The sequence below is a fragment of the Neovison vison genome, chromosome 7 (assembly GCF_020171115.1).
Source record: "Neovison vison isolate M4711 chromosome 7, ASM_NN_V1, whole genome shotgun sequence".
Classification (NCBI taxonomy): Eukaryota; Metazoa; Chordata; class Mammalia; order Carnivora; family Mustelidae; genus Neogale; species Neogale vison.
Genome location: NC_058097.1, coordinates 129,673,057 through 129,698,414, shown reverse-complemented (window position 1 = coordinate 129,698,414; position 25,358 = coordinate 129,673,057). Strand labels below are relative to the sequence as shown.

The 25,358-nt window shown below is 38.3% G+C and overlaps 1 protein-coding gene and 1 pseudogene across 2 annotated transcripts in view; one reads left to right on the top strand and one right to left on the bottom strand.

The window, feature by feature from the left end:
• MTMR2 (myotubularin related protein 2) overlaps positions 1–25,358 on the bottom strand; it is a 124,770-nt gene that overhangs the window by 32,935 nt on the left and 66,477 nt on the right. For both annotated transcript variants that reach the window (XM_044258265.1, XM_044258267.1), the window contains 6 exons: positions 21,258–21,333; positions 17,793–17,887; positions 17,526–17,636; positions 14,411–14,512; positions 13,208–13,291; positions 162–311 (listed from right to left, as the gene is read on the bottom strand). In XM_044258265.1, the coding sequence (XP_044114200.1) occupies positions 162–311; positions 13,208–13,291; positions 14,411–14,512; positions 17,526–17,636; positions 17,793–17,887; positions 21,258–21,333 (618 nt within the window). The remainder of the gene's footprint in view (positions 1–161; positions 312–13,207; positions 13,292–14,410; positions 14,513–17,525; positions 17,637–17,792; positions 17,888–21,257; positions 21,334–25,358) is intronic.
• LOC122912467 lies at positions 21,604–22,040 on the top strand (annotated as a pseudogene).

Here is a 25,358-nt window from a genome sequence, read left to right as displayed (position 1 = left end):
TCCTCCAGTTTTAATTTTACTAAATAACTCATTCTCTCAATCCCCATAAAAGACATGTTGCTGTAGCTATTTTTATTCTGCAACATTTTCCCATTCATTAACCTCAGCATTACATACAGTACAAAAGCATTTGCAAAGTTGCACCAAAGCTTCACACTTACTGGGATACGGCCCCTTGACCTGAAGGATGCCACTCTTTTCAATTCTTCATCAGGAATATTTGCTGGCACAACCAAGAGGGCAGGGTATGTATCACAAAGTTCATAGCGTTCATTTATCTTTGTTATTCTCCAGCTTTCATTCGGGATTCCCTACATGGGAAATAGAACACAAGGCAAATCACCACCTAAAATATTAAAACCTACTGAAAGAAAAGCCATCTTATTTAAATCCCTCTTATCTCCACTATCCATTTCTTAAGTTGGTGGAATAGCTACTGTCTACCTGTAGTGACCAGGCTCTTAGGATGAGCTATTCTAATGTAGGGATCTGTGTTCATTTTGATGCTAAATATATATTGAAAGATTTCTTAAATCACTAAATACTGAGAGACTGCTGGGTCTGTGCTAAACATATGCAATAGGAAGGAAGGACACAGTAAGACTGCAAATGTTCCCTGTCTTAAAAACAAAAAGTCTCACTGTAGGTGACTGGATGGTTGATTTTGCTGCCATTCGTCTACATAAAGAAATTTCAGGGAGCAAGTACTCAGTATCCAGCAGAACACCAGACATATATTTATCATTCACCTAACTAAAGTGAATTTTTCCCTTTAAATTATAGTACTAATGGGAATGTTGCTAATCTAACACATATTTGAAAAGTAAGGGAGTAACAGAAGCCAAGAGACAAGAAATACTTTAACTTTTTAAAAACACACAATTATTAAACTCTCATTTGATCTTCAGTATTAGCTATAACTAGTCTACTACTTCACATAAATGGTATGTGAAGTAGTAGATATGTAAAGAAGTAGATACTTAAAATTTTTCCATCTTTCATTCAACAGAAAATAAAGCCATGAAATTAACTGGAACTAAGAAAATATATATATTTAAAATTGTATGGCCTCCAACAACTCATAAAATCAATCCGAAAAAGAACTGAAAGAAACCAAACTGGTAGTTAAAGAAAAAAATTATTGAGCACCTATTAGGCACCAGTACATGTCAGCAGCCTTTACACACACCCACATGCACATATTATTGTACCCAGGTTTTGTTAACTGCATTTGATAGATGAAGAAACAAAGGAGGTAATAAAGAACTCCAAGTACATTGCATATCTATACTTTTTATTTAAAAGTACATTGTTCCTGAAAAAAAAAAAAAAAGTTGTTATAAAAATTTGAAATGAGGGACACCTTGGTGGTTCAGCTGGTTAAGCCGCTGCCTTCGGCTCAGGTCATGATCCCAAGGTCCTGGGATCGAGTCCCGCATCAGGCTCCCTGCTCGGCAGGGAGCCTGCTTCTCTCGCTGCCTCTGCCTGCCTCTCTGCCTGCTTGTGTGTACTCTCTCTCTCTATCTCTGGCAAATAAATAAAAAATCTTAAAAAAAAAAAAATCTGAAATGAATGGGAAGAATGTACTCTTCTTTAAAAGGTATTTCTCAAGTGCCCGCCAGTCATCCAAGAGGGTATTAACATTAAGGAAAGAGAGAAAATTCCCTCCTGGTAATCATAGGGTAAATAGAGTTTCCGTGAATTCCGAGCCATGGTCTGGTTCTTTATTGGTGCCTTATACTCTATACCCTATTTAATTAGCCTTGTCCCAACCTGCTTCATATGATATACATAACCCCTCCCTCTTGCTTTCCTCAACTTTTTTTATACAGCAAACAACTGTTTAGGTAAGATCCTTATTTATTTTTAGAAATAAAAGAAGACTGGATTAAAGGCTTAAAAATATATTTCCATGCAATAGCAAAAAAAGTAGAGTGAACTGGCAAATTTATAAAGCTGATATTCAAGCAAAAACCTCAGATACCATCTTTAATTCATCCCTTTGCCTAACCCCCTTACATCTAATCAATGACCAACTTCTATGATTTTTGTCCATCTAAAAGTGCCAAAAGAAAACTCTGCTCACTATCATCCACCCTCAATGTAACTTGCCTAATTCAAGCCATTACCAAATCCCTCCTGTCCCTCTGCAATCCATTCTCCATGCTGTCTCTATAATATTCGTCTAAGAAGCAAATTATCATGCCGTTCCTCTAAGAACTATCAGTGGTTACCTAGTCCTTTTCACATGAAGCATAACTCCTTCATGAGGAGTGCTGTCACCAAGATGACAACATAGGTGTTCCTGACTTTGCTTCCCCTCACAAGCACAACTGACAACTATTCCAGAACAAGACAGCACTGAGTGAATCCTCGAACACGGGACTGAAGCAGCTCCTGCACTTCAGAGACCCAGACTGCATTAGAAGGGTAATATCCCTCCCCTCCAGGCCAGTCCAGCACCACACAGAGAGGTGTTCCCTAAGCCAAGGGAGACAACCAGCTCCTCACCAGCACTATGGGTCACCTTGTTGGAGCCACTACGCTGATCTTGCCGCCCAGGAACAGCAGGGGAATCTGTGGGGCTCAAACACTAGGAATATGACTGTGATGGAGAAGTGGGGAAGGGCTTGAAGAACCAGCACATGGATCTTGACAAACTGATTCATGCATCCTGGTGTGAAGGAGGAACCTGTATGGGTGGTTTTGCTCACCTGCAGACCAGAGTCAGGGACGCACACACTCTGACCAGGGAACTCAGGAGGGTCCAGAACTCCCTAATTTGGACCCTCAAACGAGGAATTTTGCCAGCCCTAGAGTTCAGTTTGTGCACCCCCAAGCCAGAAGCTAAATCATTGCCCCACACACTGCAAAGTGTCTTCCCACCCCATCTGACCATAAGGACTGGCAAAAACTGGAAGCAGTGTGGACTGGCAGCACTCAAGCAGGGAGACAGGAGAGAAGAGCTGACTGTCCCCGGAGCAAAGCAAGTCCTAGGAATGCAGCGTTCCCAAACAGGGTAATTAATTCTTAGCTGGGGCTGAGGGTAGTTCCAGGCCCTTCCCAACCGCTGAGCCTGCTTGGGAAATGGAGAATAACTAGGGAGGCCCCGCCTCCTCTCACCAAGGCAAGGAAGCTAAAACACAGACCAACCAGTTGTAGACGGAGTGTGTCTTCTAGCCCCATCTGACCAGAAGTGGCTGGCAACAACTCATGGTAGCACTGTACTCCAATGGTACTCGGGCCAAGAAGTGGACAGATAGCCAGGACTTTACAGAACAAAACTAGGGCCCTGTTTGGTCAGGAACTTGAGATCTAAATCATCTTGAGTTAATACAGCAAAGAGTTTTACTGGCTTTAGAGCTGTTTCTCCTGCCGCACCCAAGAAGGGCACCTAACTCACTGTCCTGCTCATTGCTGAATATAGCTCTCAGCTTGTCTGGCCGGGGACCCTAACTAGGGAACACAAGAAGCTCCACAGCCCATGAAACAGCCCTATGTACAGTGATATGTGAACAAAGCACACAGCCTGTGGCCTCTCCAGGGTGCAGACTAAAACCAGTGGCCTTGCTCGACCAGGAAATTCAGTGACAGGCCTAATTTGGGTCCCCAAACAATGAGGCCTGGGTCCCATCATGCTGTCCTGCCATTAAGAGCCCCACCTACAACTGAACAGAGTACCCAGTCCCAGCAATCTAGTACACCTGACCTGACCGGAGAATCCAGGTTACTGTAGAGCCCATCCTACACCCTCACTCGGGTAGGGAACCAAGTCAGCAATCTCATTCAACTGCTCTCAACCAGTAGCACACCCTTCCCAATCTCTGTCCTCTGAGTTCAAACAGTTGACTTGCCTCAAAACAGACTATAATAATAGGCCCCGCCTGCCAAAGGACAGTACCCGCAGACATTCCCACACACCCAAACAGAACTGATTAGTGAAGAATGGTCTCTGCCAAAGAAAACCTATAAATTCTGGAAGAAATGCCCAATCATTCAAATGTGCAGATACCAACATAAGGAATCAAGAATCATGAAAAATCAGGTAAATATGATACCACCAAAGGAAACTAACAAAGCTCCAATAATAGACCCTAAAGAAATGGAAATATATGAACTGTCAGGCAAAGAATTCAGAATAATCCTCTTAATGAATTTTAATGAGCTGTAAGAACACACAATTAAAATTAGGAAAATAATGATGAGCAAAACAAGAAGTTCCACAAGAAAATACCAAGCATAAAAAAACAAAACAAACAAAACCCGAGAAATCCTAGAGTGGAAAAATACAGTAACTGAGTTGAAGAATTCAACAGTTTCAAAAGCAGACTCAAGGGGCACTTGGGTGGCTCAATGAGTTAAAGCCTCTGCCTTCGGCTCAGGTCATGACCCCAGGGTCCTGAAATCAAGTCCCGCATTGGGTTCTCTGCTCCGCAGGGAGGCTGCTTTCCCCCAACTCTCTGCCTGCCTCTCTGCCTACTTGTGATCTCTGTCTGTCAAATAAATAAATAAAATATTAAAATAAATAAATAAATAAAATCTTTAAAAAAAAACAGATTCAACCATACAAAATAATCAGGGACCTGGAGGATAAGTATTGGAAATTAACCAGTCAGAGATGCCTGGTTGGCTCAGTCAGTTAAGCATCTCCCCTCAGCTGAGGTCATGATCCCAGGGTCCTGGGATTGAGTCCTGCATCGGGATTTTTTTTTTTTTTTAAGATTTTATTTATTTATTTGACAGAGAGTGAGCACAAGTAGGCAGAGCAGCAGGCAGAGGGAGAGAGAGGGAGAAGCAGGCTCCCCACTGAGCAGGGAGCCTGATGTGGGGCTCGATCCCAGGACTCTGGGTTCATGACCTGAGCCGAAGGCAGAGGCTTTAACCCACTGAGCCACCCAGGCGCCCCCTGCATCGAGATCTTGCTCAGTGGGAAGCCTGCTTCTCCCTCTGCCTGCAGCTCTCCTTGCTTGTGCTCTCTCACTCTCTCTCTGCCATATAAATAAAATCTTGAAAAAAAAAAAAAAAAGGCAATCAGAATAACAAAAAAAAAAAAAAAAAGAATGAAAACAATGATGAAGAAAGCCTACATGAATTATGGGACATACGTAAAGAAACAATATTCACGGGCGCCTGGGTGGCTCAGTGGGTTAAGCCGCTGCCTTTGGCTCAGGTCATGATCTCAGGTCCTGGGATCGAGTCCCGCATCGGGCTCTCTGCTCAGCAGGGAGCCTGCTTCCTCCTCTCTCTCTCTGCCTGCCTCTCTGCCTACTTGTGATCTCTCTCTATCAAATAAATAAATAAAATCTTTAAAAAAAAAAACCAATATTCACATTATGCAAATTCCAGAAGAAAAGAAAGAGAATGAGATAGAAAGTATGTTTAAAACGATAATGACTGAAAATGCCCTGAATCTAGTAAAAGAAAGGGACATCCAGTTCCATAAGGTCCAAAGCACCCCAAATATGTTGAATTTAAACAGGGATACACTGAGACACATTACAATTAAAAACATAAGTCAGGGCATCTGGATGGCTCAGTCAGTCAAACGGCTGCCTTCAGTTCAGGTTAGGATCCCACAGTGCTGGGATCCAGCCCTGCATCCAGCTCCTTGCTCAGCGGGGAGCCTGCTTCTCCCTCTCCCTCTGTCTCCCTCTGCTTCCTTCTCCCTCTGCTTGCTGCTCCCCCTGCTTGTGCACACACGCTCTCTCTCACTCCCTCTCTCTCTCTGTCAAATAACTAAATAAAGAAACCTAAAAAGCAAAACAAACAAACAAAAAATAACCATCAAAAGTCAAAGAATTTTAAGAGCAACAAGAATGGGCTTTCTTTCAAGGGTAACCCTGTAAGAATACTGGCAGATTTCTCAACAGAAATATTTTAGGCCAGAGAGAATGGGAAGGCATACTCAAAATTGTCAAAGAAAATAACTAAGCCAAGAATTCTATAGCCAGTGAAACTGTCTCTCTGAACTGAAGGAAGGGTAGACAAAAGTAGAGGGAGTTCATTATTACCAGATTTGACTTATAAGAAATGCTAAATACTTGAGTACAAGTGAAAGAATGCTAATTAGCATCATAAAAACACAGAAAGGTAGTATAAACCTCATTGGTAACAATCAGTTTAATTCTGCAATACAGTAGCAGCGGCATGTAATTCACCTACAACTCCAGTTGGCAAGTTAAAAAAAACAACATAGTAGGGGCACCTGATTGGCTCAGTGGGTTAAAGTCTCTGCCTTTGGCTCAGGTCATGATCTCAGGGTCCTAGGATTGAGCTCCACATCGGGCTCTCTGCTTGGCGGGGAGCCTGCTTCCCCCTCTCTCCCTGCCTGCCTCTCTGCCTACTTGTGGTCTCTCTCTCCATCAAATAAATAAATAAAATCTTAAAAAAATAATAGTAAAAATAACCATAACTACAATAATCTGGTTATTAGTTATACAATATAAAAAACATGTAATTTATAACAGCAATAACTTAAAAATAAGGGGGAACAGCAGTAAAAATATAAAGTTTATAAGCTTTATTGACATTAACGTGTTATCAGTTTAAAAGTGGGGTGTTCTGAGTGCAAGATATTTATGTAACCTTATGGTAACCACATGGAACATTCTGTAGTAATTACAAAAACATGATAAAGAAGTCAAAGTGTACTGATACAAAAAGACATCAAAATATACACGCACAAAGAGAGCAAGATAAGAAATAAGGAATAATCGGGGCGCCTGAGTGGCTCAGTGGGTTAAGCCGCTGCCTTTGGCTCAGGTCATGATCCCAGGGTCCTGGGATTGAGTCCCACATCGGGCTCTCTGCTCGGCGGGGAGCCTGCTTCCCTCTCTCTCTCTCTGCCTGCCTCTCCATTTACTTGTGATTTCTCTCTGTCAAATAAATAAATAAAATCTTTAAAAAAAAAAAAAAAGAAATAAGGAATAATGATTCTACGAAACAACCAGAATTGATTTGTTAATTAGTTAACAAAGTGGCAACAGTAAGTCCTACTAATAATTACTCTAAACATAAACCAACTAAATTCTCCAATTAAAAGATGCAATATGGCTAAATGGATAAAAAAATAAGATCCAACCATATGCTGCCGATAAGAGACTCACTTTAGCCTCGAAGACTCACATAGACTGGGAATGAAAAGATGGAAAAAGACAATCCAGGCAAATGATAAACAAAAAAAAGGAGGGTTATTTACACTGAGCAAAACAGATTTTAAACAATAATAGTATAGAGAGAATAAGAAAGCCATGATATAATGAGGAAAAGGACAATACATTAATAAGATAAAGCAACTATAAATATTTGTGTGCTCAACTTTGGAGCTCCTAAATATATAAAGCAAAAACTAACAGCAAAGGTAAAAAAAAAGAGTAATATAGTAATAGTTGGGGATGTCAATACCCCATTGTCCACAACAGATAGATAATCCAAACAGAAAATCATTAAGAAATCAATACATGGATTTGAGCACTATGGTCAAAATAGACCTAACAGGTTCCTAGAGAACACTCTATCCAACAGCAGCAGAATATACATTCTTCTGAAGTACACATGGAACACTTTCTATTATAGGCCACATGTCAGGGCTCAGCAAATTCAAGAAGATTAAAACCATACTAGGTATCTTCTCTGTCTATAATGGCCTAAAACCAGAAATCACTACCAGGAAAAAAACTGAAAAAAATCACAAAGAAATTAAACAACATTCTCCTGAATAACCAACAACAACCATTTGGTCAGAAAACAAATTAAAGGAGAAATAAAATTTGTACAAACAGACATGGAAATACAACATACCAGAACTTGTAGGGTGTTTCAGAAGCACTTCTAAAAGGGAATTTACAGCAATAAATGCCTACATTAAGATGCAAGAAAAATATGGGGCACCTGGGTGGCACAGTTGGTTAGGCATCCAACTCTTGGGTTTTTGCTCAGGTTGTGATCTCAGGGTTGTTGAGTTTGAACCCTGTGTCGGGCTCCACGCTCAACATGGAGTCTGCTTTGGATTTTCTCTCTCTCCCTCTCCCTCTGCCCTTCCGAATCCCTCTCTCTAATAAATAAAATCTTTTTTTTTTAAGGCAAGAAAAATCCCAAAATAACAACGTAAGTGCATATCTTAACTAAAAGAAGAACAAACTGAGTCCAAAGTTACCAGAAGAAAGGAAACAATAAAGACTAGAGTGGAAATAAATAAAACAGAAAAGAAGGGGGGGGAGGGGAATTAAACAAACTAAGAGTTTGTTCCCTGAAAAGATAAATAAAGTTGGCAAACTCTTAGACTAACTGAGTTAAAAAGAGAAAGGGTCTAAATCAACAAAATTATAAATGAAAAAGGAAACATTACAACTGCTAATACAGAAATTCAAATACTTTTAAACAGTATATCTATTAAGGGGTTAATATCCAAAATATATAAAGAACCCATGCAACACAGCAGCAAAAACCAAATCATGATGTTGTACACCTGAAACTGATATAACACAGTATGGCAGCTATACCCAAAAAAAAAAAAAAAAAAAAAAATTAATGGTCAAAGGACCTGAATGAACATTTCTTCAAAAAAGAAATATGAAAGGCCAATAGACACATGAAAAGTTCTCAATATAGTCATTAAGTAAATGCAAATTAAAACCACAATGAGATCTCATCTCAGACCTGTCAGAATGGCCATCATAAAATAAGCAATAAAAATAAATTTTAAAAATAGAGAGATGACAGAAGCGGGTGTGGATATGGAGAAAGAAAACCCTGTGGGTGCAGCTGTAAACTGGTTCAGCTGCTATGGAAAACGGTGTGAGGATGCTCAGAAAATCAAACCCAGAACTACAGTATTATAACAACTCCACTTCTGCAGATATATTCAAAGGAAATGAAAACAGTAACTGGAAAAGATACCTGCACTGCCCATAACCAGGACAGCATTGTTTACAACAGCCAAGACATGGACATAAGTGTCCACTGGTGGAGGAATGGATAATGTGATATTATTCAGCCATGAAAACCAAGCAAATCTTAACCATTTGCAACAACACAGGAGGATCTGGAGGGTAGTATGCTTAGTGAAATAAATCAGACAGAAAAAGACAAATACTGTATGATCTCACTTATATGCAGAATGTTAAAAAAATAAAAAACAACTCACAGAAATTGACAGAAAAAGAACAGACTTGTGGTTGGGGGAGAGAAAACTGGAGGACAGTGGTCAGGTGGCAAAAAGCTACAAACTTCCATTATAAGAGAAGTAACTGCTTGCGACGTCATGGACAACATGATGACTACAGCACACACTGCTGTGTGATACACAGGAAAGCTGCTGAGAGCAAATCCTATGCGTTCTCCTCAAAAGGAGAAAATTGTTTCCTTTTCTTCTTTGTTTTTATTCTGTCTATATGAAAAGATGAATGTTAGCTGAACCTATTCTGGCAATCATTTCACAATACATGCAAATCAAACCATCATGTCATGTACCTTAAACATACACAGTGACGTATGCCAATTATTTCTCAATAAAACTGTGAAAAAAACTCCTTTATGAGACTCAGCAAAACCCAGCCCTTCACACTTCAGCTTTCCCCAGTCTGATCTCTTGCCACTCCAGTCTTTAGTCAAGCCTATACCAATACTTTCAGTTCCCAAAGGGCTTCATATTCTCTCACTGGAGTACCTTGCTTTACCTGTCACTGTATTTATCGCTGTGTATTTTAATTATCAGCTTACCCCTTTCGATCCTCTACTAAGTATATGCTCTTTGGAAATCAGGATTGTGTCTTCTAGTTTCATAGACTTAGCCACTAGTATATGTAGTGCCAGATAAATTGGATGGATGGATGGATGGATGAGTGAAGGAAGGAATGATTAATGACTAAATCAATGACCCGCAAGGAAGCCTTCACAAAAAGCGACAGTAGTTTTTCAAGTTTTCTTAGGCAACATGGAGTCAGAGCTAAGACTGCCAGATCACCGGAGAGGCATACCTCACCTGAGATCCTGATGAACCATCCCCAACCCAGGGAGTACTCTCATCTCTCAATCCCTTCTCATATCCTTGAAAAATCACTCTCAGGGAGAACCGCTATTACCCGTGGGACTGTGTCACATTCTCCAGGAAACTGGCAGGGTGGGGGCAGAACCACTGACTTAAGTTACACGAAGGTCTGTTGTTTCCTATTCTTAGATAAGGTGGTATACTGACCTCCACTGAAGGAACTGCCTTCCAAACCGACAAGTGGAGTTGACCAGTCAGCACACACTCTTTGTAGACAGTACTAAACACATTCTGACAGCTACTGATCCTTGGCATACATTTTTATAATCTCCCTGCAAATCACTGTCCTTCAGTTAATGTATCCGTTTGTCAGAGTCAAGTTACTACCCAATTAACTGGATGATAGCTTTCCTTAGTTATTCACATTCCAATGCTGTGGATAAATTCTGTTTTCCTTGACTGGACTTGAGTGTTTTCCAAATTCGCTAAGCAATACATCTATCTACCATGTGACTGAATATTTTTGCAGAAGACCATGTTCATTTCCTTAAGACTGATTTTCACTGTTTCAGCAACTTGATGATTTTTCTTGATCTTATCCACAAATTTCAAGAGTCCTCTGTATAATCACTATATGTATGCATCAAGAATAAATTCAAGAAACATCCTCTTACATAATAAATTTAAATAGTTATTAATAATTTTGTGCATTAAAAATAACACATGATCAGCACTATAATGTACAGGTCTACAGAATTAATGTGACTTTCCTTTAGTGTTTTAGTGGCTACACACAATGAATCTCATCACCAGTCATGATTTCCGTTTTTAGAGCTCTACAAAGTAATAAAAACAGTAATAATCACTTGGATAGATTTCTTTGGTTAATAAAATACCTTCCCGTATATTACTAATCCTTCAAACATTCCTATAAAACAGTTCCTATGACCAAGTAAAAAAATAAAAGCACTGTGACATAATGACTCATTCAAGAACACATACCTAAGATTGAGAACTAAGTAAGAGCTAAAGATATGACTCAAACTCAGTCTTCTAAATGCTCTGGAATTTGTGGTAAGAGTTGCACAATTTTGTGCATATGTTAAAAGCCTGTACATTAAAGTGATACATTTTATGGTACGTGAATTACACCTCCACCTAAAAGAAAAAAAGGAATAGGCAGGTCTGTATGTTCTGAGATGGCATGTATCCTCCAAAACACATTAAATGAAAAAGAAGGCATAAAATCTCTGAAAGCATACATAGGTAACCAACAACATTATTTCCTTAAGAGAGAGGAACTGGAGTGGCTGGGGGACAAGGTTGTCCTGGAAGGGAAACCTACTTTTCAACTCAAATTCAACTTCTAAATTTTATGCAGAGTGCAAGTGTCACCACTTTTAATTTTAATTGAAAAGAATAAAAGGAATAATCTGATGCATTATCTTTAGTCTTAAGGTTTATATTAAAATATTACCTTCATTTTCTTCTGTAATAAACTTAATATACATCAAAATCCACCCCTGAACCTGAGTCTTCCAACCACAAGAAATACACAGTTCTCTACACTATACTTCAATTTAGTTGCATCAGAGACAAAGTGTCTAGCTTTGCTGGAAAAAAAGTCAAAAATTCATCTAGTAAATCAAAGATCATAAAGCATCTGCATTACTGCATATAGAGTTCAATGCTCTATTCTGACAGCCACATTTCCTAATCTCTTAATTCTCCTTCTATAGGGGTATAGTTGGGGGGGGGTTGTTCTTTGTTGTTGTTGTTGTTGTTTAAGATTTTATTTATTTATTTGACAGAGAGAGATCACAAGTAGGCAGAGAGAGAGGCAGAAGCGGGGCTCAAACCCAGGACCCTAAGATCATGACCTGAGCCGAAGGCAGACACTTAACCATCTGAGCCACTGAGGCGCCCCAAGGGTATAGTTGTTTATTTACTCCTTAACTTACTCTCTTTTCCATAATAACTTATTTCTTTTCTGTGGACACAGTTATTCGCCTGCTTTCCAAAGTTCTATGTTGATGGCAATTTTTGCCTAGATTCCTAGAGAATATTTCTCATCTTAACAATTCTCAGGACATGGTTAGAGCTTCTGATTGCTTTCCCACCTAATTCTGACACTGGCTTTTTGAATTAGCAAAAATCTTACAATGTTAACTTGTAGACTCATGATTTCTAGTTGATTCACTTATTGAATATTCTGCTTCATACTTTGCCAATCTGATGGCTTTATAACTAAGAAATTTTATTTTACTGACTACATGCTATTGAGCAACAAATGATACTTCAAACCATTTGGGTATCTTTAGTTCTCTGGTGGTGGATTTTTACTCTTCCTTGCTTTGTGAAACAAACTTAAATAAATTAGAAGCTCTATAATTCAAACACAATGTCTGAAATCTAAATACAAAAATAACAGCTTATTTTCATATCTGAATTCTAGAGTAACCTGGATCTCAAATCTAATGATTACCAAAGAAACAACCAATGTGTCCTAACTTAAATTCCCAAGAAAGCAGACTGAACATGCAGATCGTTCAAGACTATTTTAGGCAGAGTTTAAATATTCAGTGAAGGGCTCTGGGAAGTGGTGTCCTGAGAGAGAATAGGGAGGATGACAGACTGTCACACAGATTTCCAGACTGAACTCTGCTTTCATCTCTTACTGTGGTATATCATGCAGATAGGTTTCTCACAGTAAACCAACCAACCTTAGTCATGATGTATTATCTCTTTGGTATACTATCAGATTTGATTTGATAACATTTTATGTATAAGTGTGTCCTCTATGAAGATCTAAAACTTTCAAAATTTCATGGGGGGCTATGTTATAAGCAGCACTACTATGAAATTTTTTCAGAATTATAGTATAGGATCTCCAGAAGAGAAAAAGGTGAGTGAATAATGTTGAATGGTATATAAGAATATTAAAATGTAAATATATTTACCATTTAATTTTTATCAATATTAAACATTTTTAGAAGCTGATTTGCTTATTATTTCTTAGATAAGGAAATTAATAAAAGATCACTAAAACAGTCTCAAACAGTTTAGAGAAACTGAAAGGTAGACAAAGAATCAAGATTAGCCTTCATTAAAACAACACGACCCACACAACTATATAAAGATATATACCTCTACCCTTAAGTTTTTTGTTGTAATGAAAATAATGCAAAATGTTAAAACTGAAAGAATAAAAGTACATACCTGTCTTCTATACTCTAAAAGAGAGTCATATAGCTTCCACCCATTTTCAGGGAATACTTCTTTATACTCAAAAGCAAAAAGAGGCTACAAAACAGCAAACAGAGTTAATAGCTACAAAAAGACATTTCAGAGGGTCATGAATCAGAAATGAATCCTTATCATACCCAAAGTTTTCATTTACTCGTCTACAAGGGTATTTTGTAGTGGTGTCCTTTTTTTTCATATTGTTGTTTTGGCTCTTGCTTTATAATTTTGAAAATGTACTGTTTTGTTTTGTTTTGTTTCCATATTTTTCAAACACATAGGAAAGCACAGAGGCCCACCACCAAGATGTATCAAATGCTAACATATCACCATATTTCCTTCAGATATAAGCTATTTAGGTTACAAAAGACATCTTCTGATAAAATTAAGTAGTTTGACATCACAGATGTCAGCAGTTAAGCAGCTGAAGTTAATGCTACATTTGCTAAAACATACTGAATAAACATATTGTTTTTTGGCATGTGATCAGTGTACCAAAAAAGAAAATCTAATTTATCATCTTTGTAGACAGAAGGACAGAAACAACTATGGTGAAAAACATTCAAACAAGAATCAAAAAACAAATTCTGATTACAAATGTTACTCCCTACTAGCTGTACCCTTGAGTTAATTGCTTACCTGCCCCTGGTTTCAACTCTAAAATAAGGATAAATGATATTTACCACCACGGGATATTATAAAATATTAATTAGATTATATAACATTAATAAGGAGGCACCACTGCTAGCAGGTAGCAGAAACTCCGCTAAGATTTGCTCACTCTTTCCTCCTAAAATTGCTAGACTTAACTCTCAGCTCCTAATTAAAAAGACTTCAACTAAATAAATAAAATCTTTAAAAAATAATAATAAAAAGGAGATTTCAAATCCTAATGAAGACCACAGAGAGCTTTTCATCGTGGGAACACCCTCTATAGAAAGATCATATAATTATAGAACGTCAGCAAGCAGGAATGGACCTCAGAAATCTGCTAGTTCAGCCTCCTCATTTCATACCTAAAAGAAACTGCTCCAAGAGGTTAGATTAAACTTAAATTATGCATCTGGTTTAATGACAAAGTAGGATAACAAATGATAGATTCTAGGTAGCCTAGACAAGTTTCTTTACACTACACCAAGAATTACAATACACATTTTTCAAAGACAAAAAACATCTTACCAGGTTATTAGAGACAGGAAATGCGTATTTCATTAGATTCTCAAAAATGGATCTTCTTGTTCGCCCCTCAGGTTTATGAGCAAACCGTAAATTCCGAATATCCTAGAAAAGATTTAGGATCCAAGTCATCGATCCCTGTTCACCTTTTATTTAATAAACACATAAGGAGGGGCGCCTGGGTGGCTCAGTGGGTTAAGCCGCTGCCTTCGGCTCAGGTCATGATCTCAGGGTTCTGGGATCGAGTCCTGCATTGGGCTCTCTGCTCGGCAGGGAGCCTGCTTCCCTCTCTCTCTCTGCCTGCCTCTCCATCTACTTGTGATTTCTCTCTGTCAAATAAATAAATAAAATCTTTAAAAAACTAAAAAAAATTAAAAAATAAAATAAACACATAAGGATAACTCAGAACTACCTTGTAGAATATTAAGATCTGTGAATGTGGGATACAAAAATAAGACAACAACTCCTAGAGGAAGGGAAATCACAACGTCTAATTGAAAAGAAAAAAAGGCACTCTAATACAAGGCAAAACATAAACTTTCTGCTTATTTACTCACAATAGGCCAGTAAAGGAGATACCAAGAGATACTGTATCTGAAGCTCACTATCATGACTGGTAGATACACAGCTCAGTGTATATCCTTTCCCTGTGAAAGCCCATTTTTTGTCATGGATTTCCCTATTAAAAACCTGATTAGCTCTTGTTATATTTCATAAGTGCCCTTGTTCCCATTATGCCTGGTGATAACTTTCCTATTTATGATCCCTTCCCAGAGCTCATTTTCACTGGATCTTCCTAAGTTTTCTGCTACTGGACTGACAGAATCAAACTGTACATAAATCTCTTCCTCTTCTCCAGGTCCAAGCTCTTCAAACACCTCCTGGCAGATAAACTCCCAAATGTTTGGTTGATATCATCCTGCCTCTACAGTCAGTCCTGGGCTCCCTTTTGTTATTCATCCTCAAGCAATTTTCTATGCTCAGTCTCAATATAGATATTCATGTTCTGGTTTACTGACATCCTAACTGCACTAAGAAAAACTTGGGGATTAAGAATAATTTCAAGAGGGGAGCCTGGGTGGCTCAGTGGGTTAAAGCCTCTGCCTTCGGCTCAGGTCATGATCCCAGAGTCCTGGCATCCAGCCCTACATCGGGCTCTCTGCTCAGCAGGGAATCTGCCTCCCCCTCTCTCTCTGCCTGCCTCTCTGCCTACTTGTGATCTCTGTCTGTCAAATAAATAAATAAAAATCTTAAAAAAAAATAATTTCAAGACTACCCATTTTATCTAAGTGTTTTAATCTAAGCAGAATTCAAAATAGCTTTATTATATTTATTCTATAAAACTGAATACAGGAACACTGCACTCTAATGCATCTGCAGTACACAAACAAGTAGGACATTTTATCACAAATCTGATCCAAAACTAGGACGCTAGCTTTACCTTACTTTAAAACAAACATGTGCGGAAACCTAAGCTGATACCTTGTTTCTTCCTCAGTAAATATATTTACAACTAGTAGAGATGTTCATAATCATTCTTGTTAATTGGAGGGTTATCTAAAAGTGCCATAGACGGGGCCCTACAAATGTTTGCATTTGTTGATAATGGTCTTGCTCCATGGAAAAAACTGTATTTAAAATGATCAAGATTTCATGTCCTCTCATATTCTACGCTCCATTTACTATTAGATTACAATAAAGTGATTAGGAGACAATGTGCTTGACACATTTTTCACAGCTATTATACTCTTAGAGCCCTTTTGACTATGAAGGAAAATGTATAAAAATAATTAGTAGTCATTACCTTTATTACTAGATTTACAGAACTAAAGATTAGCATAAGAAAGTAACTTGAGGGGCTAAGTGGGTTAGGCCTCTGCCTTCAGCTCAGATCATGATCTCAGGGTCCTGGGATCGAGCCCCACATCTGGCTCTCTGCTCAGCGGGGAGCCTGCTCCTCCCTCTCTCTCTGTCTGCCTCTCTGCCTACTTGTGATCTCTCTGCCAAATAAATAACTAAAATCTTAAAAAAAAAAAAAAAAAGAAAGAACGAAAGAAAGTAACTTGAAATTTATGCATGTGCTGTTGCTTTTACTTTTGGCACTGGCAGAAAAGCAGGGGAAAAAAAAAAAGGTGATCTAGAACTGAAATGTGCACGGGTATTAATCAAGCCATAATGAGAACAGCTACCAACTGAAATGGCACCAGAGATGAAATGTCTATGACTGAACAGAATGATGAAAGTGTAAAAATCTTAAGTTTCATTCAAGTGTCAATGCATTTAATACAAGTTGGACATCTCCAAATCAAAACCACAATGGGGTAACTCCTCATACCTGTCAGAAGGGCTAAAATCAAAAACTCAAGAAACAAGTGTTGGTGAGCATGTGGAGAAAAAGAAACCCTCCTGCACTCTTTGTGGGAATGCAAAATGGTACAACCACTGTGGAAAACAGTATGGAGGTTCCAAAAAATTAATAATTAATAATAGAACTACCCTACAATCCAGTAATCATATTACTGGATATTTACCCAAAAAATACAAAAAACACTAATTTGAGTAGATACATGCATTCCTATGTTTACTGCAGCATTATTTGCAATAGCCAAACTATGGAAGCAGTGTCCATCAGCAGATGAATGGAAAAGAAGATGAGGTGTGTATATATACACACATATATAAATATATACACATGAAATAATCAATGTCAAAGTATCTTGTACTGGGTCCAAAAGAATTCAAGCCTAATTCATGATAGATCACCTTTTATTACTCTTAAATGTTGTTGTTGTCTTCTAGAATGATGTTACAGCATGAAATGTACTTTATAGGTTGGAAACCAGTTTCTGCACATAGGCTCTATTTAATAGAAAGCTTTTCAAAGGGGTGCCTGGGTGGCTCAGTGGGTTAAAGCCTCTGCCTTCAGCTCAGGTCATGATCCCAGTGTCCTGGGATCGAGCCCCGCATTGGGCTCTCTGCTAGGCAGGGAGCCTGCTTCCTCCTCTCTCTCTCTGCCTGCCTTTCTGCCTATTTGTGATCTCTGTCTGTCAAATAAATAAATAAAATTTTAAAAGAAAGCTTTTCAAACCAAATAAAATTGTGTAAGTATAACATTTACCTTACACACAGTTTCGAGTCCATAAGAATTTTCACCTCGACTAGAAGCACCACCAATTTTTTCTACTCTACTTATCACACCAAGAGAGGCATCTAAAACAAATGGGGGATCCTAAGGGAAGGAAAGAAAAAAAACGATTAAAACTAAGCAATCGATACTGTACAATTATTTTAATTAGAAATGCCTTAATGAAAAATGATCAAAAATGAACAAAACTGCAAAGAACATACAGATGTACATATAAAAATCCAATCCAACAAGTCTTACCCGTTCCATGCTTTTAAAATATAACCTGTAATTCGTGACAGTCAGAGTTCCTCGGACAGCACCAGTGAATGGACATATATAAGTTACATCTTTGGCTGTAAAAGCAAAGAGTCCACAATTTACTATACAACGTGCACTATTAAAAACTGCACTCTCATCTTTTCACAAGTGAAATTTACTAAAATTCTGACTGCTGTTCTCACCTATGCTCTAAAATGTCAGAATCAGTGTTCCAACAGAACCCAGGCTTCTAACCATGAAGAAATCTGGGAGGGACTGAAGAGGTAGAGATGACCCCTACCCTCTGACAGGAGACAAGGCTAGCCTCTATCCCTGTTGGATAAAATACGTGCGGAAGCTAGAGTGGTGGATGGAAGGGTAGTAGAGGTTCAGTTAATAACTGCAGATGTCTCGAGCCACAGTCACCAGTCAGCATAGTTTCCAGGTCACCTCATCAATCTGCTGGTTGTCTTCTGGTCAGTCTAATGTATCAACATTCCTCTAAAAATATATCGGAAATATATAAGAGAAACTCCTGACCTGATTATACTTATGGGAAAATTACTGTAGGAGAAATGCAATGTATATGAAACATTATCTCTTAGGAAGATAATAGTAAAATAAGAGGATATTAGATTCCTGACCAAGCAACTGATGTCGAATTTTGGAAAGAAACAATCACAAGCATTGTTTTATTAAATGATAAATAATGGATCTACACAGTATAATGCTTTTTAAAACATTCATTAATTAAGCAGGATAACTCAGCTACCACTAGCTCAAAATAGTATTTAATATGGTAGAGTTCATAATGCCCACTACAAACTTTTTTACATCTTAAAATATTCATAAATCCCTGGTATGTCATTATAGCAGCAAATGAGCAAGTAAAGGAATATCTTCATCACTCCAGAAAGTAAGGCACAACTAGGAGCAACAAATTGCAAAGAACTTTCCAAAGGACTTCTGGGAAAATGCAGGGACATAAGATACATTTAATAAGGTATTACAACTTCCTGACTTTGCTTTTTACTCACTAATCTGAAGGACTCAACATTTTGTATGGAATCTGAAATGAGACTGATCTTACAACAAACATTTCTAACCTTCAAAGTAGTTCCCTCAGGAATGTTCAAGTATGAGCTACATTTTTTAAATTGTTGTCTCCAATGCATGTTTCATTTAGAGGGGCACTTTTAAAATTAAATAAACCCATCATTATGGAAAGATACACAAACTTGCCTTGCATATACTTTCTTGCTCTTATAAATTTTTACCTCAAGTAGAAAGGCTTTATTCAATGTTACTAAAAGATTTCTGGATTCTTTCCAGAGCCAGTTTTCTTACTTACACAAAAAAATCAACCTCATTAATCTATAAGCTGCCTCAAGGTATGTCCCTCTTAGCCCCATGTTTTTGTTACATCTTACCTTTTACTTTAAAATTATGAGATAATATTCATGAAAGTACTATACATACAAAAGGGCTTATATCTATGTTACTATTATCATTGATCATTTGTTCTGTCCCCTTTATCCTTCCTTCTCAGTTTGGTGGTAGCTAAATCACGCTGAAGAAAGAATTTGTGCTTAGCAGGATTTGCACCAAATAGATGAGAGATTATGACCGGGAACCACACCAGAGAAAATGACAGTAGGAACACCCAGCACTGATGCCCTTGCACTGCAGAGTTTATAAAGTATTTTTCACCTGAGTACTTCCTTTAATCTTCATAACAAACCTGTATATAAGACTTATAATTACACCTATAAATTTTAAATGAAAATACCAGGGCTGAGAGAAGTATAACGAAAGCCTAATATTTCAGAACCAGGAACTGCTAAGATTAAGACTTGAAAGCAGATCCTCTGACTTCAAATTCCAAATCTCTTTCCATCATGTCATGCAAAGCTAAGCCACTAACATAGCACCATCTGACTCCTGTGTTAAAGGTTGAAATACTGTAGTCTGGGGCTATCTCTATTTCTGATATACCCAGACCACAATACTCTGAGACTGTTACTTGCTTAAAGCATGCCATTGATGTTCCTAACACTACTCTAACTTAAAAAACTACACTGAAGATTTACATTAGGCCAACTAAAAATCAAATGACTCTTCTAGAGGAATTAACATATTCAGGGTTATTCTAGCCTTACACTTTATATTCAATGTCATTTTTGCATATAATCAAGTCTAGACAGATAATTTTCAACTAGAATATTTAATATATTAGGTATCCCTCTAAATTTTAGAATACTGATACTGCCTGGTGGTACCAAAAGAGGTTAGATTTACTAACCCTCTCAAATTTTCACTGAGTTCAAAGGGGAAGAAGCCATATTTTCGGTAAGGTAGACTAAAATGACCTTGAAAATACGTCTGTAAGGATATAAAATATATACAAACAAATGTAATAGATGAGAGCATGCAATCTGTACAGAAAGAGACATAAAAATATATACTAAGTAATACAATGAAGGGGAAGTCCGTTCTGCTGTGGGATGAGAAAAGTTCAAGGAACGGAGAGGCGTGTGAGTTGTGCCCCAATGGCAGGTATCCACTAGATGGGCAGAGATGGTGAGATGGCGCCCGGTGCACAGGATGAACTGAATCCAAAATACAGAAGGGGAGAAGTAAAGCACCTACCTGGACAAAGGTAAGTACACAGTCTGGCTCTCTCTAGCTCACACTGTTAATCACACTCTCTTCACTCCTCAATTTCCCTCCCTGGTTCCTCTTCCACCCCATGTTGTAAATTGACAATAAAATGAAAGGTGCTGTTTCTCTGGCTAAGAACCATTTATTCTCCTAACACATAACTTCATTCCTCAAAAGCTATGGTATTTTTTAGATCACCATACAGATTTAGTGAAGTAAAAGCATAAGAACAAAAAAAAAAAAAGTCCATACAATCAGTTACTGCTTAGTTCTTTAGGCTGCAGAAGAAAAGCACCTACATGCAAACAGCTTGCTTTGCAATGGAGATGAAATACCTTCATCCAAAAACTGACACGAGTTTATTCAGAACAGATAAAATAAAGGAAACAGAAAGAAAGAATGTGTTTTAAGAAAAATCACTTGTACAAAGCAACAATCCCCAATGTTTTATCTAGGCAAACCAATTTCTTACTGCAGTCATTCAAAATAATGAAATACTCTTGAAAATTCAGCAAGTTTAAAAAAAAAAAAAAGGTCCCTACTTTCAATGAATGTAGAGCAAACCAGAAAAGAAGCAGAATATAACTCAATCTGCATGTTACCCTACAGTCCAACTACAAAACCAGCAGGTGTAATGGGTCTAGGCCTAGGGGCCACACCAGATCCTGGGAAGGGTGGCAGTAATGAGCGCTGCCAGACAGGAGGTGTCTTGGACAATGAACCTGTTCTCTCTACACTGAGATACTGAATAGTCTGTGCACTCAGAAAAGAGAAGGAAATTCAACAAAAAATACCATTACAGACCCATGTCTTTAATATTTTCTCCCGGAAGCAAGGGTGGTTCTTCCATTTCTGCTAATTTGTTAGATTCCCTCAGGACCTGGATTGGAAAGGGGAGGAGGGAACAAGAAAAGAAACATGTTTTATTCAAAGGCTACTTTTTCACTCCAATTTCAATTGAGCATACTTGCTCTTATTTAAAGTTACAACATTAGGCGGGAAGGGCGCCGCGGGCAAGAGGCGGGCGCGAGGCGCTAGGGCAGGAGAAAGTGACGCGTGTCCTTCGCTGTCATCCAGGGAGGAGCCCGCGGCCGCTGTCCCCTTCGGCCGCTGTCCCCCTCGGCTGCCCACGACGCGCCGGTCCGCAGCAATGTCGGCCGCCGGCGCCCGGGGCTTTCGGGCCACCTACCAACCGGGCCCTGGACAAGGTGGAGCTGCTGCTGCCGGAGAAACTGAGGCCACTGTACAACCACCCGGCAGGTCCCAGAACAGTTTTTTTCTGGGCTCTAATTATGAAATGGGGCTTGGTGTGTGCTGGCTTGGCTGACATGGCCAGACCTGCTGAGAAACTCAGCACAGCTCAATCTGCTGTTTTGATGGCCACAGGGTTTATTTGGTCAAGATACTCCCTTGTAATTATCCCAAAAAAATGGAGTCTGTTTGCTGTTAATTTCTTTGTGGGGGCGGCAGGAGCGTCTCAGCTCTTCTGTATTTGGAGATATAACCAAGAACTAAAAGCTAAAGCAAACAAGTAAGAATTCCTGACCACCTGAACAATCTAGACATGGATAGAACCACTGGGACTAATTTTACATATTACCTGTGCTACTGTTTGGAAGGCATAAAAAAATCAAATTGTAAACTGGGGGCTAATACTTGATTCAACAGAAAAATAAAGCAAACTTTTAATTAAAAAAATAAATAAATAAATAAATAAAGTTACAACATTATATCACACATACTACTTTAAATTAAGTTATAGAGATTGTGATGTTGGCATGTATAACATGTGAAGCTGCAGTTTTTCTACCCAGCATTGACTGAGTGCCCACTTCATGTAAGGTGCTGTACAAAACACTTGACATTTTTCTCAGTGAATTCCACAACACCCCCCTAAAGGGTAGATATCTGTTATTATCCTCATTTCCTAAATGAAGAAAAACAAGTCAGATGTGACAATTAACTTGTTCAAGATCACACAGTAACAAGTCAGAATCTAGATATGAATTATAGTTTAGTGGACTGCAAAGCCCATGTTTCTTCCATTAAGCCATGCCCAGGGGCCTTAGTGCATTTAAACCCAGATAAAATCAGGCTCTTACGTAGATTTAATGTTTAGAGAATCTGGAAATGATGGTAATAAAGTATCTTGTTGAAGAGAGATCTTAAATAGATTAAAATCACGATCAACACTATACTGGATTCCAAGAATGGATAGATACAGAAACATGTATCTGTATAATAGATTCACAACCCAAACAACCACACACACACACACGCACACACACGCACACAAACGCGTTGTCATATACTAAATATAAATATGTCATCCTAGCTACCACGAGCCTCCCCACCTCTTCCTCTTTCACTACCAAACAATAATCTTCATTGTCTCCAGAATTTTTAGTTCCCATTAATTCTTCAACGTTCTGCAATCTGGCTTTGCTGCCTAACCCAATCCTTCCAGGGAACCTACTTTCTTCCCAATCACCTACTCATTACTAAAGATAATGAACATTTCTCAGTCTTTATTTTTATCTCTTAACTACATTTGACACTATCCACACTTGCCTGCTTCTTTAAAGATTTTTAAAGCATACTGTCCTGTCAAACTCTTCCTTCTCTGACCATTCTTTTTCAATGACCTTTATTCCCTTTCCTCAACCTTCCTCATTCCCCAGCGCTTTGTCTGTACCTCACTTTACTCACTTGCTGATATCTCATACCCTATCTGTGACTTCACCTAACTTCAATCTATACTGTCAGCTAAGATTTTTCTTGGACTCTAAGTTCCATTCATCCCACTGCTAATATTCCTCCCCAACCAGAGGTCCCCCAGACTCTGTGAACTCAACAGATCTCAAATCGACCTGTGTTCCATACTTAGCAAAGGACACCAGCATCAGTTTGGTTGTCTAAGCCAGTTCTGGCGGAGGGAGGAGCAGGGGTCTCTGTGCACCCTCAGGCCTTCTGCTTCAACCCTGACCCATTTCATTAGACTGAGAACCAATTATCACTAGAAAAAAGATGCTCACTTTTTAAAGTAGCTTTTAACTCTTATTTCCTTCAATCCAAAAAGGAGATTTAGAGACTTCAAAAGAAGGTAAAAAGGAAGGAAAACACCACTGCTGTTTTAAAGGTCACCTTCTACAGGCCCCTCAAACTTGGTTAGCGGTCTCTTCTGCATGCGCTTCTATCTAGCACTTGCCACACCCCTCTGCTGAACTGCCTTCTTGCTACCAGACTCTGAAAGAAGAGGTATCATATCTTAGACTTCTGAATATTGAACAGGAATATAACACAACCCATATATGTAACTTTTAATTTTCTAGTAGTCACATTAAAAAAGTAAAAAGGAACAGGAAAAATGGATTCTAATATATTTTATTTAATCTAATAAATAAATAAAAATATTGTCTTCTCAATATGTAGTAAGTATTTTTAAAGTATTTATGAGGTATTTTATATTCTTTTATTCATACTAAGCCTTTGAAACCCAGAGTGTATTTTCTACTTATAGCATATCTCAATCTAGAGCAGCCACATTTCAAATGATCAACAGCCATATTTCTAGCGGTGCCCATATTGGGCAGTACTAATCTAAGGAATCTAATTCCTCTTGATAATTAAGTCATTCCTCACTTTAAGTTAGGTGTTTAGGGAGGGTTAGACAAAATAGTTAGATACTATTGCCAGAGCCCAGTGTTCACCTAAGGCCAATAAACTAAGAACTACAAAGAACAAATTAATTCTGTTTAATAAACTTGCAATCTAAACAAATAATGTCATTCTTTTGAAAGCTTAATTATTTGTTTCATAAAGTAACCTTAATGCAACACCTAAAGAACTAAAACATACACAAACATCTAATTTTTTATCTTCTGCATTCTAAATTTAGGAAGTCAGAGAAAGAGAGCAGGAGGAAGGAAGGAAGGAGAGAGAGAGAAAGAATGAGCTTGTGACAATGCAGAAAAACAGGATAGAAACTTGCAATATGCAAATATATACACTTTTCCTGGGTTCAAAACCTGACCATGCCACATGCTAAGTCCTCTTGGGTAGAGTGCTCAACTTCTTTATGCCTCTATAAAATAGTAATAATCATACTACTCCACAAAAGTGTTAAATGAGTTAATACATTTACACCAGTGTTGTCACATAATATATAGTTAATAAGTGTTTTCTCTTGAGCACAATAAAAATTTAGACTAATAACTGATGACTAGAATCTGGTAAGAACTTCTACTAATTATGAAAATAACAGAATTATATTGAAAGACACAAAAACAACTAAAACAGTACACAAAGAACAAAAATCAAACATGCTGCCCATGTGAAAAATCATTTTAAATGTTTTACACTGGGGGCACCTGGGAGGCTCAGTCAGTCAGGGGTCTGCCTTCAGCTCAGGTCATGATCCTGGGGTCCAGGGACTGAGTCCCAAGTCGGAATCCCTGCTCAGGGGGAGTCTGCTCCTCCCTCTGCCCCTCCCCCTGCTCATGCGCTCGCTCTCTCTCTCTCTCTCTCAAATAAATAAATAAAATCTTTAAAAAATAAATAAAATAAAATGCTTTACCCTTTGCCTATCACCAGACTTGGAAATACAGAGATTATGTCCCTTACAAAGCCACAGGAGTTCCCACACTGCACAGGTATACATTCTTGTGACTGCTACAGTGTTGTTTCCCAGGACTTTTTTCTGTCTCTCTGTATTTCTACACTCTGAAGAAAACTGCAAAGCCCAGAAAATGTGTGTTGTATGCAGGAAAAGAGAGGAAGGCAGTTCCGGCACAAACACAGGACAGAACAGGAGGCATAATCTTCATAAGTAAAGCTTTTTCCTTTTTTTTTTTTTTTTTAAGATTTTATTTATTTATTTGTCAGAGAGAGAGAGAGCACAGGCTG